This window comes from Leucopleurus acutus (genome assembly GCF_964270905.1).
Source record: "Leucopleurus acutus genome assembly, chromosome: 14".
NCBI classification, from domain to species: domain Eukaryota; kingdom Metazoa; phylum Chordata; class Mammalia; order Artiodactyla; family Delphinidae; genus Leucopleurus; species Leucopleurus acutus.
Genome location: NC_139156.1, coordinates 5,259,071 through 5,271,445, shown reverse-complemented (window position 1 = coordinate 5,271,445; position 12,375 = coordinate 5,259,071). Strand labels below are relative to the sequence as shown.

Here is a 12,375-nt window from a genome sequence, read left to right as displayed (position 1 = left end):
GAGAGGGATCGTTGCCATGGATGCCTGCAACGTAGTCCTCCAGGGATGAGCTGTTGCCACTGGGGGTTCAATAATCTCTCCCAGTGGTCTGGGCAACTTTCTGTAAATCTTGCTTTATTGCTAATGCATAACATCGAAATCTGTCTTCCGTCTCTTAATCATGTCACTGTAGATGAAGCTGCCAGGGCATCCTGAAATTGTGCTGGTGGTAATGGAAAACTAAATTTTTAGGGACCATGAGTGAAAACAGATAAACATAAATGCATAAGTGCATGCCGAGAACAGAGCTGAGCCACAGGTGGCAGCGTGAAGCTGGCAAGCTCCAGGGACAGTGGGGTTTGTCATCCACATGATGTATAATTCTGGGAAGAAAATGGAAAGCTGTAATTGGCAGGTTAGAAAACCCACTTAACATGAAGAGGAGGATTTAATTGTCCTTTTTCGTATCATCAAGACTACTTTTAGTTGTTCATGGATCTAGTAGACACGAGTCTATTAAAATTATTGGTATCCCCCCTCTTTTTTTTTTTTTTTTTTTTTTTTTTTTTTTTTTGTGGTACGCGGGCCTCTCACTGCTGTGGCCTCTCCCGTTGCGGAGCATAGGCTCCGGACGTGCAGGCTCAGCGGCCATGGCTCACGGGCTTAGCCGCTCCGCGGCATGTGGGATCTTCCCGGACCGGGGCACGAACCCGTGTCCCCTTCATCGGCAGGCGGACTCTCAACCACTGCGCCACCAGGGAAGCCCCTCCCTCCTCTTGTTTGAAGTAAAAAACTATTTGTCTGTCGTATTACTTAATGGCAAGTCTTCAACTTCACGAAGGTAAATTATGGTGAGACATTGTCGCACCTTACCTTAGGCTGTGGAGAGGTGTTCCACATGGGTGAAGTTGATGCGACATCATGCTCTAACCTTTAAAGCAAACGCTGTGATGGGGGCTGGCCGGGGACACAGGGAATTCAGCCATCTTCCTGCTCCCAGATCCCCATGGCATTATTTTTTATGGATGGAAGTGTGCATATTTTTAAGGTGTAGAATAGATCGTGTTTAGTTCTTTCGAAGAGGAGTTAAAAGTTGGTATGAAAGTAGATTCACTTTAGGAATCAATTTGGTAAAAATTGGGTGCTTACCTTCTGCTTCAGATTTTTGCTGGAAAAGATGGACTGGCAAAGGCAAAAAAAAAAAAAGCTACTTTTAAAGTGGAAGTTCCCGAAAGCAGAAGCACCTAAGAATAAAAATGCAAGAAAGTACAAGAGAGATGATTAAGAAAATACCCGAGTGTCTTTGTTTGCCTCCTTCTTGGATGTGGGGAGGTGTTGTGCACAGAATTGCTGGCTTTGCAGTCCTACAGCTTAGTAAATTTTGAGATCTCAATTTCCACGTTAAAGAAGACAAGAAGATAGTCAAAGATGTACAAGAACGTTCATTAGTTTTGTACATCTGACTTCCGAACTGGAAATAATGCAAATTTCTGTCAACAGTAGAGTGGATAAAAATTGGGGCGTTTATTCATACAGTGGAATACTACACAGCAAGGAAGTTATTGCTGATGCATATGATAACATGAGTGACCTTCACAAACCTTGGACGGCAGAAGCCAGACACAACTGTCAATGTCATTTGATTCCATTTATATAAAGTCCAGGAGGGTAAAAAAATTTACCGATGGTGGTAAATGTCGGAAGGATGGTTATCTTTGAGCACACTCGTCATACAGGGTCACACTGCCTTCTGTGTATCTTGAACCAGGTGGTTGCACAGTTGTGTACTTATGGAAAAGTTCAGCGAGACATTCTCTTTTTTCAGGATGCCTCCATTCTGTCTGGGCATTACCCCTGCGTCTTGGCAATGTTTGCACACAAGTTCCCCCAATAATCTATCCCTTTAAATGAACCAGCTTATCTATCCATCAGTGAAATTAGCTTGTATCTTCCGAAGTGTCTTTCTCTCCAAAACCCAAGCCCAGAGAAAGAGAGCTGTCGACAGACTCACTGGTGCTGTGGGTGAGGCTCTGATTACCTGCATGTTGGAGCATCCTTCCTTGGGAGGCTGCTCCTAGACATCTGCTCGACTCTCAGGATACACAACCACAGTAGAGGTCATGTTGGAGATGATTTTCCTACCGTCCTTTCATGTTCTGCAGCGAGTGAGGTGAGCCTGTGTCTGTGATGGCAGGTTTCACCCTTCAGTTCAGAAGCTGTGGGTACAGATCAGCCATGCTCAGCCCCTACGGAGGGGAGGGAACTCGGGTTGACCTAAGCCTGTAGGGGCGAGATCAGATGCATCAGGGCATTTTTCTTTTCTCTTTCAAGAACAAGATATAGCACTCAAAGGGGCTCCAGCCAGACCTCATCTTTTGCCTCAGAGACTAGTGAGGAGCCTTCTGAATCACTCCTTTTGTGGTATTCTGCTCAAGCCTTTACTGCCCGCTTTCAGGACTGACTTTCTGCGCATAAGAGTCTCCTTCTGTGTAAAGTCCCTTGCCCGTGGCTCTTCCATTGTCCTGGCAACAAAGTCGTGTTTCCTTCTGGTGGGAATCAGAGCTGTGTTTCTCGAGTACTGGGGATTCTCCCCATCCCTAGTTTCTTTCCCTTCCACGGTGAGCAACCAGGGATGATGGTATTGCCTTGGAACACAATTTGGTTCTGAAAAACTGAACATCACGCAGATGAGTTGAAATTCCTGGTTTTCTGTAACACATCATTGTGAATCTCATTTATCTGTAGGAAATGGAATGGTTTTATTTGTAAAGAGAGCAAAAGTGGTGGTAGGTTTTCTTAAACACACCACGCAGCCGAGGCAATGGTATGTGAGAAACAGTGAAGAGTGGGCATTTGCATTTGACTCTCCCCTCCCCGCTCAGGACCCCTCGTGTGCAGGGCTCTGCAAACCCAGAGGCTTTCCCCTCCCCCAAGCCCGTTACTGCCCCCTTTCCTTTAGGTGGGTGTGCTGAGAAATAAACACCTGCACCTTATTTACCTGCCCTTCATTTTGTGAGCCTGGGTGATGGGGCCCATGGGGGATTTCTCATCATCCAAGTCTAATCTGCTGCGGAGCAGATCTCTTCCGGGTGAGGTCGAAGGTAAGGGGCTTTGCTTAACCCCTGCTGGTGATGCTGGCTGCCTCTCTGACGTGGCGAAGTCAACCCCTCGTCAAGCAGGCAGTTGACGCCGGCTGAGGAATGATACCTTTGACCAGAATTAGGTCAAGAAGGGATAAAAATTGCTTTCAAATTTCAGTGTCTGCTCTGCTAACCCACTTTGCTGGCGTCCAGACTATTGGTGACCCTTCCTTGAGCCGTCTGCCCTGGGGCACACAAAGCCTGTGGTCAGTGTGGGCGGGGCATCAAGGAGGCCTGCGGTCTCGCCGCAGCTCTTGCTGTGGGGTATCCGACAGAGGTATTAGTTGGTTTGCCTTCTGTTCCCACCTGGGGATTCACAGACATGGAGGAGGGATGGGGACAAGGGCAAAAGGAGAAAAACAAGGAGCCCTCGTTCTTCCACTCTTTTCCTTCCACAAACCCCATTTGACGATAATGGTGGTCCTCCTTGGTCCCGTTTCTGCAGAATGCCACGTACCTGGTGAACTGCGCAGTATCTCCTGTTGTCCTCACAAGACAACCGTGAAAATAGATGCTCCTATATACTCTTTTCAAGGGCTTCCCTGGTGGCGCAGTGGTTGGGAGTCCGCCTCCCGATGCAGGGGACACGGGTTCGTGCCCCGGTCCGGGAAGATCCCACATGCTGTGGAGCCGCTGGGCCCGTGAGCCATGGCCGCTGAGCCTGCGCGTCCGGAGCCTGTGCTCCGCAACGGGACAGGAGAGGCCGCAACAGTGAGAGGCCCGCGTACCGCAAAAAAACAAAAACAAAAACAATATACTCTTTGCACAGAGGAAGAACAAAAAAGTTAAGTAATTTCTCCAAGGTCACACAGCTAGGAAGTGATGGTGCCTAGATTCCAATCCAATACTGCCAGCTGCCACAATGCTACACTGCCCCAGGCAGGTTTATGCTTTCTGTATCAATCTGAGCTTCGCTCAGGGACAGATTGAGTGTTGTCCTGTTCGTACCACGCACTGGTCAGACATCATGGTCCTACCTGAGGAGTGGCCTTACTCAGCGAGGTCCATTCCCGGCCACACCAGCTACCCGTGTCCAGAGTGCACTTCACCCCTCCAGGCTCTCGTGGCGCCACCTTGGCTCTGTCAGGGAACAGATTCTGACTAGTGATGTTAACGCCAATGCCAAGCCCTCATAAAGCAGGTCACATGTCTAGGCTGACTGGGGTGTGGCTTTGGCCAGGCGTTGTTCCTCCTTATTCCCTAAACGTCGTCTGATCACTGTATCAATTATACTTTTAAACAGCAATATGCCATAATCATCTCGAACTTGGAGAGCACCTTTTGCTTCTCCAGTGTAATTTCAGTGATCTTAGCATACTTGCTAAGGTGAATACCTGCTATTAAAAGGAGCCATCATAATATACATGTTCCGTATATACTACAGACGACCATCTCAGTTTCTTCCGAGACCAGGTATCATGACGCTGTGTTACCGTGGTCTTCTAGATGTATTTGCTTAGTAAGGTGGACCCTGGGTGATGAGGTAGCCAGCTGCCATCCATCGGAAAGCAAGCATCTTGTTCTTAAATGCCAAGTTCCAAGTGGGAAGAGTACAGAATTTTAAAAAGTCTCTAGTTCTGTTTGGTGATCTCTGAGGTTACACACAGATTTGCAGTTCTGTGTTTTTCATAAATATTTCTTTTTTTTCCTCGTATTACCGAATCCTTGGAGAAGTAAATAGGCCATTACTTTAATTCCGCTGCGCTGTCACGTTGCAGAGCTCCCTGTTTCCAATTTGCCTAATTTGCGTTTGGGCACATTCTGGAGCAGTGTTACACTCTAGACGTGCACCTGGCCTTAGGAGCTCACTTCTGGGTTCCCATGTGTTAATACGAGTGCACCTTCAACTAAAGTTAAAGCAATAAACGGAAACATATTTTAACACATTTCTTATACAAATTTAACTTCTTATAGGATTCAAAGAAAAGCAAGACGTTTTGTTTTTAAATGTTGCTTAGTGTTCTTTTTTTCTTTTTCCTTTTTTTTTAAAATACAAAACCCAGTGTGGTAGGTTAAAATGCGTATGGTTAGAATGTGGTGCAGTTGGCCAAGGTTGACCACAGTCCCTGTACAGTTGATCACGGTTCCCTGGTGGGTTCTCTCCCTGCCCTCAGGCTTCTGAGCTCAGAAGGGAGGGGTCTTTATATCCCAGAACATGCATTTCATTCCAGGGACAGAGGCAAATCATACAAAGCTTTTTCTCATTGGTGTTCATTGGTTGGCTGTTTCAGGAGATTAAAGGAAACAACTTGAAAATCAATTTGTTTTTAAAAAAAATAAAATTGAGGTGTGAATTTGGAAATTGAGTCACCAAAAAGATGAAATAGCATTAGTAGAGAAATCTGTTACTCAGTGTCAGGTTTCAAGGAAATCTTAATTCTTTTTTTTTTTTTTTTTTGCGGTACATGGGCCTCTCACTGTTGTGGCCTCTCCCGTTGCGGAACACAACAGCCTCCGGATGCGCAGGCTCAGCGGCCATGGCTCACGGGCCCAGCCGCTCCACGGCATGTGGGATCTTCCCAGACTGGGGCACGAACCCACGTCCCCTGCATCGGCAGGCGGACTCTCAACCACCGCGCCACCAGGGAAGCCCCTTAATTCATTTTTATTCTGTCCTCACTATGGACCCCCAACACGTAATGTTGCAGAATTTGTTAAATAGTGAAAATGTTCACCGAGCCTTGGCATTGCAGCAATCAGTAAGGGTTCTTGACACTGACAGCTGAGCCCCTAAATGGACTCTTTTGGCCTCAGTTCAACGTGTCCTCATTAATCGTGATTTGTCCCCTCCTGGCCCATCTCATGCTTCAAATCTCTTTACCCATTTGAATGTGGATCACCTTGCTACATTTGATGAGCATGAGCACATGTAAAATTATCATTTTATGAGGATGTCTTGGGCTATGAGCATTGTACCCTAAAGTTCTAGTAGAAGATGAGATTTATTGATGATTTATTTATTTCACTGATCCAAATGTGAGCATGAAGAAATTTATTTGAATGGTACTTTCTTCCCCCTCTCTCCCGCAGAGTAAATCCTGTCACATGAAATCGCTGATGATACTTCCGAGTCCCTTAAAATAAGAGATGTGATTCAGTCACACCATGGAAATAGTAAAGCGCCAGCGTCTTCACCTGCAGTTCATCAGCTGTTGGCTCTTTCCTTTTTGGTCCCTGGGTGTTAATGAACATTTTCACTCTGGAGCTTTCTCTGCTCCCTCCTCCATCCGGAATTAGGAATGAGGGTTCTGAATGTCAAGCTCTGGGTCTCAGCCCCGGGGATTCCGTTTTCGGGCTCTGTGGTTGTGGGTGAATTGCCTGAATTCGATCTGATGTTTTAGACAACCTCTCATAAGCAAATGAGCAGATTAAAGCCACGTCGTAGTTTGGTAACCACTCCCCTCCTGGTCGCGTAAGTGAACCGAGGCAGATGCCCGCAGCATGGAGCATGTGGCTTTCCAGAGAAATGTGTTCCTCTTGTACACTGGGCATATGTAGAGTTCTTTGTTGAATTCTTGCTTTTCCTATGGACAAGCGTACTTTGTTAGTCCTTAAAGGACATTTTTAAGGCATCGCTGTAGTGAAATCAGCTTAAGGTGTGATGCATGCGTGTGGCGAGTGTTGAGACGTGGCTGAGTTCACCATGGAATTCAAATAAGCTCCAGTGAAGCAGAAATAGTGTCTGTATACCATGTAAAATGCAGAGGTCTCCCACAGACTTCTTTCTTCTTTATTTCTTGACAAGCATGCGTAATCTCTTCATTTGAATACAGAACAGAATCAATATTTTAAACGTTATTCATCCGTGGGTGCAGCCCACTTTAAGCAAACTCCTTACATGAAAGGATGGCCTGGCAACAGGCAAACTGATAACTTGACCAAATGCTCATTTCGACGAAGGCTACCTTCAGATAACCACTGTCTCTCATGCACTTAGAGGGATTCCGGTTGTCAAAAGTTACTTAATACGTGACTTTGCAGGACTACATCTTTTGCATCAAGTATCGTCTACTGTACAATGTTGTTTATACACACATATGAATACACGTATACACTGGAAACTCCTGAAATTGCCTGCGGTGGGTTTCTGTACACATTCCCCGAGTAAGATAGTCTAGACATGGTTTGGGTCATCAGAGCAGACTATCAGGGTTCTCGGTTTGCTAAAGTTCCCCTCTACCCTCTCTATGACCTTTACCGAGTACAAACCAGAGCTAAAAAAATAAAGAGGTAGACTTACCTCCCGAAGGATCAGGCTCTGTGCTAGACGCTTTACATGTTTTCTCTTACTTCATCGCCTCCACAGCGTTATGAAATAGTAACGTGTGAAATGCAAATCGAAGGGCTGGTTGTGTAGCATCTTGGAAGATTTTTTTTTGCCTACACCACTTTTCAGAGTTATAGTAAATTGGAATTTACTAAGGTGTTTTTCTAAGTACTTTACAGGCCTTGTCTAGTTGAGTTTATTCCTGTTTTTACGGTAGCCAACACTTCTCGCTAATATAAATCGATGTATTGGCCTATTAAATATTTCATTTAAATATATGCTAACTTCTTCTGGGTAAATGACAAGCCTTGGCATCCCAGGTTCTGTTCTCCATAAAGTGCAGTCAGTTTCGGGTACCATCTTTCCTCCATGAACTGTTATTACGTTCTTGACCTTCATGGGGAAATAGAAAACACCACCCCCCTCATTCTCTAGTCTTCATTGAGCTGACTCATTTTACGCCCGTTGGTTCTTCTACGCTGGTCATGGTTCTAGACCTTTTATGAATTAGGACCTTAACCTTCCTAAAAGCTCCATCAACCGAGGTCATGGTTATCAGCATCACGTCAGGTGAAGAAAAGAAGCACAGAGAGGTCTACACATGTGACTGAGTAGGTCTGGAATCTTACATAGAAACCACTACCAAGAAGCTGTAGGTGATTAGGAATCTTCTCCAGAAATATCAGAGAACAATTCAACTTTCAGTGAGGCAAATTATAGATGTTAGTATTAACTTTCAGCTTGTACATGAACGAACCAGTAAACTTTTGGGAGACCTGGAAGTGCTGTCCCTTTTTCCCCCAGGGAAACAGAACATCATTCGTTCTTGTATGTGTTGAGAACACGGGTGATTATCATAAGGCAATTTGGGAATTTTTGCCTTAATAGGCAACTGACTTTATTACCTAATTGTTAATGGAAAGAAGAATTTATAGCAGTGGGAGGCAGACTTTTTCTTAGAGTTACATAATAAATCTATTTTCGACTTTGGAGGTCATACAATCTGTGTTGTAAAAACCCATCTGTGCTGGTGAAGCAGGAAAGCAGCCACAGACGATAGGTAAACAAATAAACATGGCTGAGTTCAAGTAAAACTTTATTTATGAAACCGGGAAGCGGCCAGATTTGCTGACCCCTGATACCCCTGAACATAAGTTGTTCTGAAGAGTTTTGATGCCATATATAAGCCCACATTTTAAGGATGAATTAATAAAGCATTTGACTCATCACAAGAAACAGTGTTTTTTCCTTTTGCTTCTCACATACACTGGATTCTAGGTAACACTGCTTCATCTGAGGTTTGTGCAGAATTACATCAGTGTATCCTAGCAAGGATTACTTCTGGCGAGGGATATGGTGGTGGAGCAGTTCGTCTGTCAGTACTTGAGTAACAGATAATAATTCCATGCATCAAGATTCACATTCTTGGGAAAAACAAAAACCAAAAAGACAAAACTGGGAATGGCAACATCTTTGTCATTGTGTACCAGAGGATTTTGCTTTGCTGGTTATGGGAATACTCTAGTTATTGGAACTAAAAGGCAGTAAAAGGGAAAGTGAGTGTATTTGGGGCCTTTGAACTTTCACACCCTTGGAGAGAACACTATATAAGTCAAGACGAGACGATGCTAGACAGCTGTTACTGGATTTTCATCTATGCCTGATTTATTTAGGTGCTTCAAGAAACCAAATGGAATATCTTTGCTGTAGGCTTTTAATACTGGAGCTATTATGGTGACTGATATGAAATACATTTTGTTTTGGTAGTTTCCAAACAGTTGAGATAAATAGTTAAGTTTCTATAACGGGTCTTTGTAACCATATGGAAAATGATTAAGTATTAGCTTCATATGAACTTCTCACTAAAATAAGAATAAATACTCAAATATCCTTACTAATGTTATACTTAATCCTTCAGGTTTGAATATTATCAGGGAGCAGAGATTTCACGTCCCTGTGTCATTTTTTTAAACATGCCAAAGATGTGACCTAGGATCATTGAATTCAATAAGCTTCATTGTGTATTGTCATCCAACTTTAAGATTTGACGGAGCACACCATTGTAAAGCAATTATCCTCCAATAGAGATGTTAAAAAAAATTTGTCAGTATCGTATCGTATGTTAGTACTTTGTGATAATCTCTAAAGACATTAGATAAACTTTTTTTCTTCTTGCGTTTTACCATGGTTTTATTTATCTATTTATTTATTTTTAACATCTTTATTGGAGGATAGTTGCTTTACAATGGTATGTTAGTCTTGCTGTATAACAGAGTAAGTCAGCTATATGTATACATATATCCCCATATTTCCTCTCTCTTGCATCTTAATTTAATTTTATATAACAACATTTTTTCTGTAGCCTGTCATTAGGACTGTGGTGCACCTTTATTAACTAAAATTAGTTTGTTGTGCGTTGTGCTGTAATTTAGCAAGTTGCAGTTAACGTAATGTCTCTTTGGCGATGGCTGTGTGTTTACCTAGCAGTGAGGATCTTAACCTACATACATTGCATTTCTCTCAAATGTGTTTAACTGAAGGAAGCGTCTTTGAATTTATCTTCTCACTGTATAACTCTTGGAAGTACTGAGATTCCTTGGAAAACCCAGAGGCAGTTCTTCGGTTTTATGCTCTCCTTCAGCTGACAACGAGTGGCAGTTCTGAGAACCAGTTTTCATTCTTTTGTGTGTGTGTGTGTGTGTGTGTGTGGTATGCGGGCCTCTCACTGTTGCGGCCTCTCCTGTTGCGGAACACAGGCTCCGGATGCGCAGGCTCAGCGGCCATGGCTCACGGGCCCAGCCGCTCCGCGGCATGTGGGATCCTCCCGGACCGGGGCACAAACCCGTGTCCCCTGCATCGGCAGGCGGACTCTCAACCACTGCGCCACCAGGGAAGCCCTCCAGTTTTCATTCTTATACTAAGGTTTCACTTGATGAATCAGAATGTTTAACACATAGAAGTTAAGAGAAAGTTGACCCTGCCTTTGGAGTTGAAGAAGAAAAGCATAAGCAAGTGTGTGTTGTGTGTGTTCTAGGGCTTGATTTGGGTTTTTGTAAAAGAAAGCAAAATCTGAGGTCAACCTGTGTGGGAAAATCGCATTCAAGATTTTCTGAAGGTTGAAGAAAGGAGCAAGGGCAAGTTGGAACTGTAGGGAGAGCAGGGGCTCGGGATGGGGTCAAGCCCGTGGAGTCTTTGGTGACCTGGTGTTTTTCATGACTTGCCTGGGCTTGAGGGGAGGGTAGTTCTCATCCTTTTTGTCAGAACCTAGAATCTGATACGTCATGTCATGCTGGAGGGGGGAGGCTTACAAGGAGTCCTCTGAGCCATTCTTCTTTCTTCCCTCGGTTGGAGCTGCCTTTCATTTTAAAATGGTGGATTTGGAAAAGAGAAAAGTAGTAAAAGTGCAAGAAGATGATTCACACCAGTAAGTGCTCCGTCCAATAAGTTGTAAAAATAAAATACATCCCACAGCTGGGGCAAGTAAGTGTTACACGTAGAATTTATTGAAGGAACTCTGTTCAGAGAGACCTAGCGATCGTGACTCCAATTATACATGGATGTGCCCCTCTCCTGTTAGCAGTGCACCTAAATATGCAGGACCCTGGAGCACATGAATTCAGCTGGGGCCCATTTCCTGAGACTTCTCATTTTAATGTTCGTTCGCCCTAGCAGGGCCGCAAGGGTTTCAATGTCCTCTGTGCTGTTTGCCAAGGACGTGGAGGCTTGGCTTAAGGAAATCCTAAGCTTGGCTTCTGTGCAGCTGGTGTAAGTCATCATTCCCGCTTTATTAGTCACTTCGACACATTATGATGCTCTGCCAGGATTTCTTTTTTTTCAAATCAGGGAAAAAAAGAGAAGATTTATATCTCAGTCCCTTGGTTCCCTCACAGTGAGAATGAACAATTTTTATGGAATCTTAAATTCGGTGGTTATCATCCCATTACCTATAGAAACTACCGTAAAGACTCCATTCCGCTCCCTTCGACACATGCTATGGGCACCATCAGTGCTCCTAACGTGGCCTCCGTGCTCATCCCGGGAAGAAGGGCCCCTCCTTGTCTCTGCAGAGGACTCCCACAGAAGCCTTGGAGGGCCAAGGAGGTGGTGTGAGGCATTAGAGCTGCCATAAAGGAGCCCGTGTTGGAAAATTCATTCTGAGGGATGCAGGACCCAGTACCGTTGGACGCTCATGCAGTCAGAAGGGGACTTTCTGGGATTCCTGGGAAGGAGCTCTCTCAAGTTGAGCCCAGGAATCCAGAAATGCAAGTCGGGCGGGAGCTACGTCAGGCTGTTTCTTTGTCCCTCCTCCTCTGCTTTCTTGGCCTTTAATCCTCCTGTCCATCCGGCATTGCACCTCTAGATGCGATTGGCATAGGCCATGAATATGTGGGTACCAGGCCTAGCTCTCCGCTCTGCCCCTCCCTGCAGGAGCTGGGCTGCTGGTCGACGTTGGGAGCAGGACGACCTCTACTGGTCTCTCTCTTTTTGTTTTCCTTCCCCAGAGATTCCTCAGCACGTGCAATTGAATGCGTAATGCAAATTCTCTCCCTCTGCTGCATTGTCTTCAGCATGACTACATTTCTTTAGAAGAGTGAAATAAAAGCTCAGAATATTCTTGGGGCTGGTTTCTAAATGTGACAAAGGCTTAATGACTTAAGGCATTACAACCAGCGGCTCTTGGCATCCTTTTTAGAGCTCCAGCTGGGCTGCCCAGCTCTGCACACCCATCGCAGGAAGGGCCGCTGGGAAGGCCAAGTGCAGGTAGCTGGACAGATGGGGTCTGCCTGTCTTCTTTTTGGGAAGGGCATTTCTCTTAATTTACTCAGTGGGTTAAGCTATCAGACACCTTAAGGGGAGAAAGGCTCCTCCTCAGGTTACCCCCAAAACTCACGTATTGACCTTTGCCAAGCCAGCCTCTGTGTCTCCTGTTTTCTGCCTTTATAGGGGAGTGTGGATTGACCCCATTTGTGAATTTGGGGTCTTGAGATA

At 44.8% G+C, this 12,375-nt stretch overlaps 2 protein-coding genes across 3 annotated transcripts in view; one reads left to right on the top strand and one right to left on the bottom strand.

Moving 5' to 3' along the window:
• DOCK1 (dedicator of cytokinesis 1) overlaps positions 1-12,375 on the top strand; it is a 528,830-nt gene that overhangs the window by 271,816 nt on the left and 244,639 nt on the right. The gene's annotated exons all lie outside the window — the stretch shown is intronic.
• The window catches only part of LOC309971098 (putative acidic leucine-rich nuclear phosphoprotein 32 family member C), a gene marked incomplete at both ends in the record, with an annotated part of 31,240 nt that continues 22,113 nt past the window's right edge, over positions 3,249-12,375 (bottom strand). Inside the window, 1 exon segment of the mRNA XM_082853906.1 lies at positions 3,249-3,304. Within this exon segment, the coding sequence (XP_082710032.1) occupies positions 3,249-3,304 (56 nt within the window).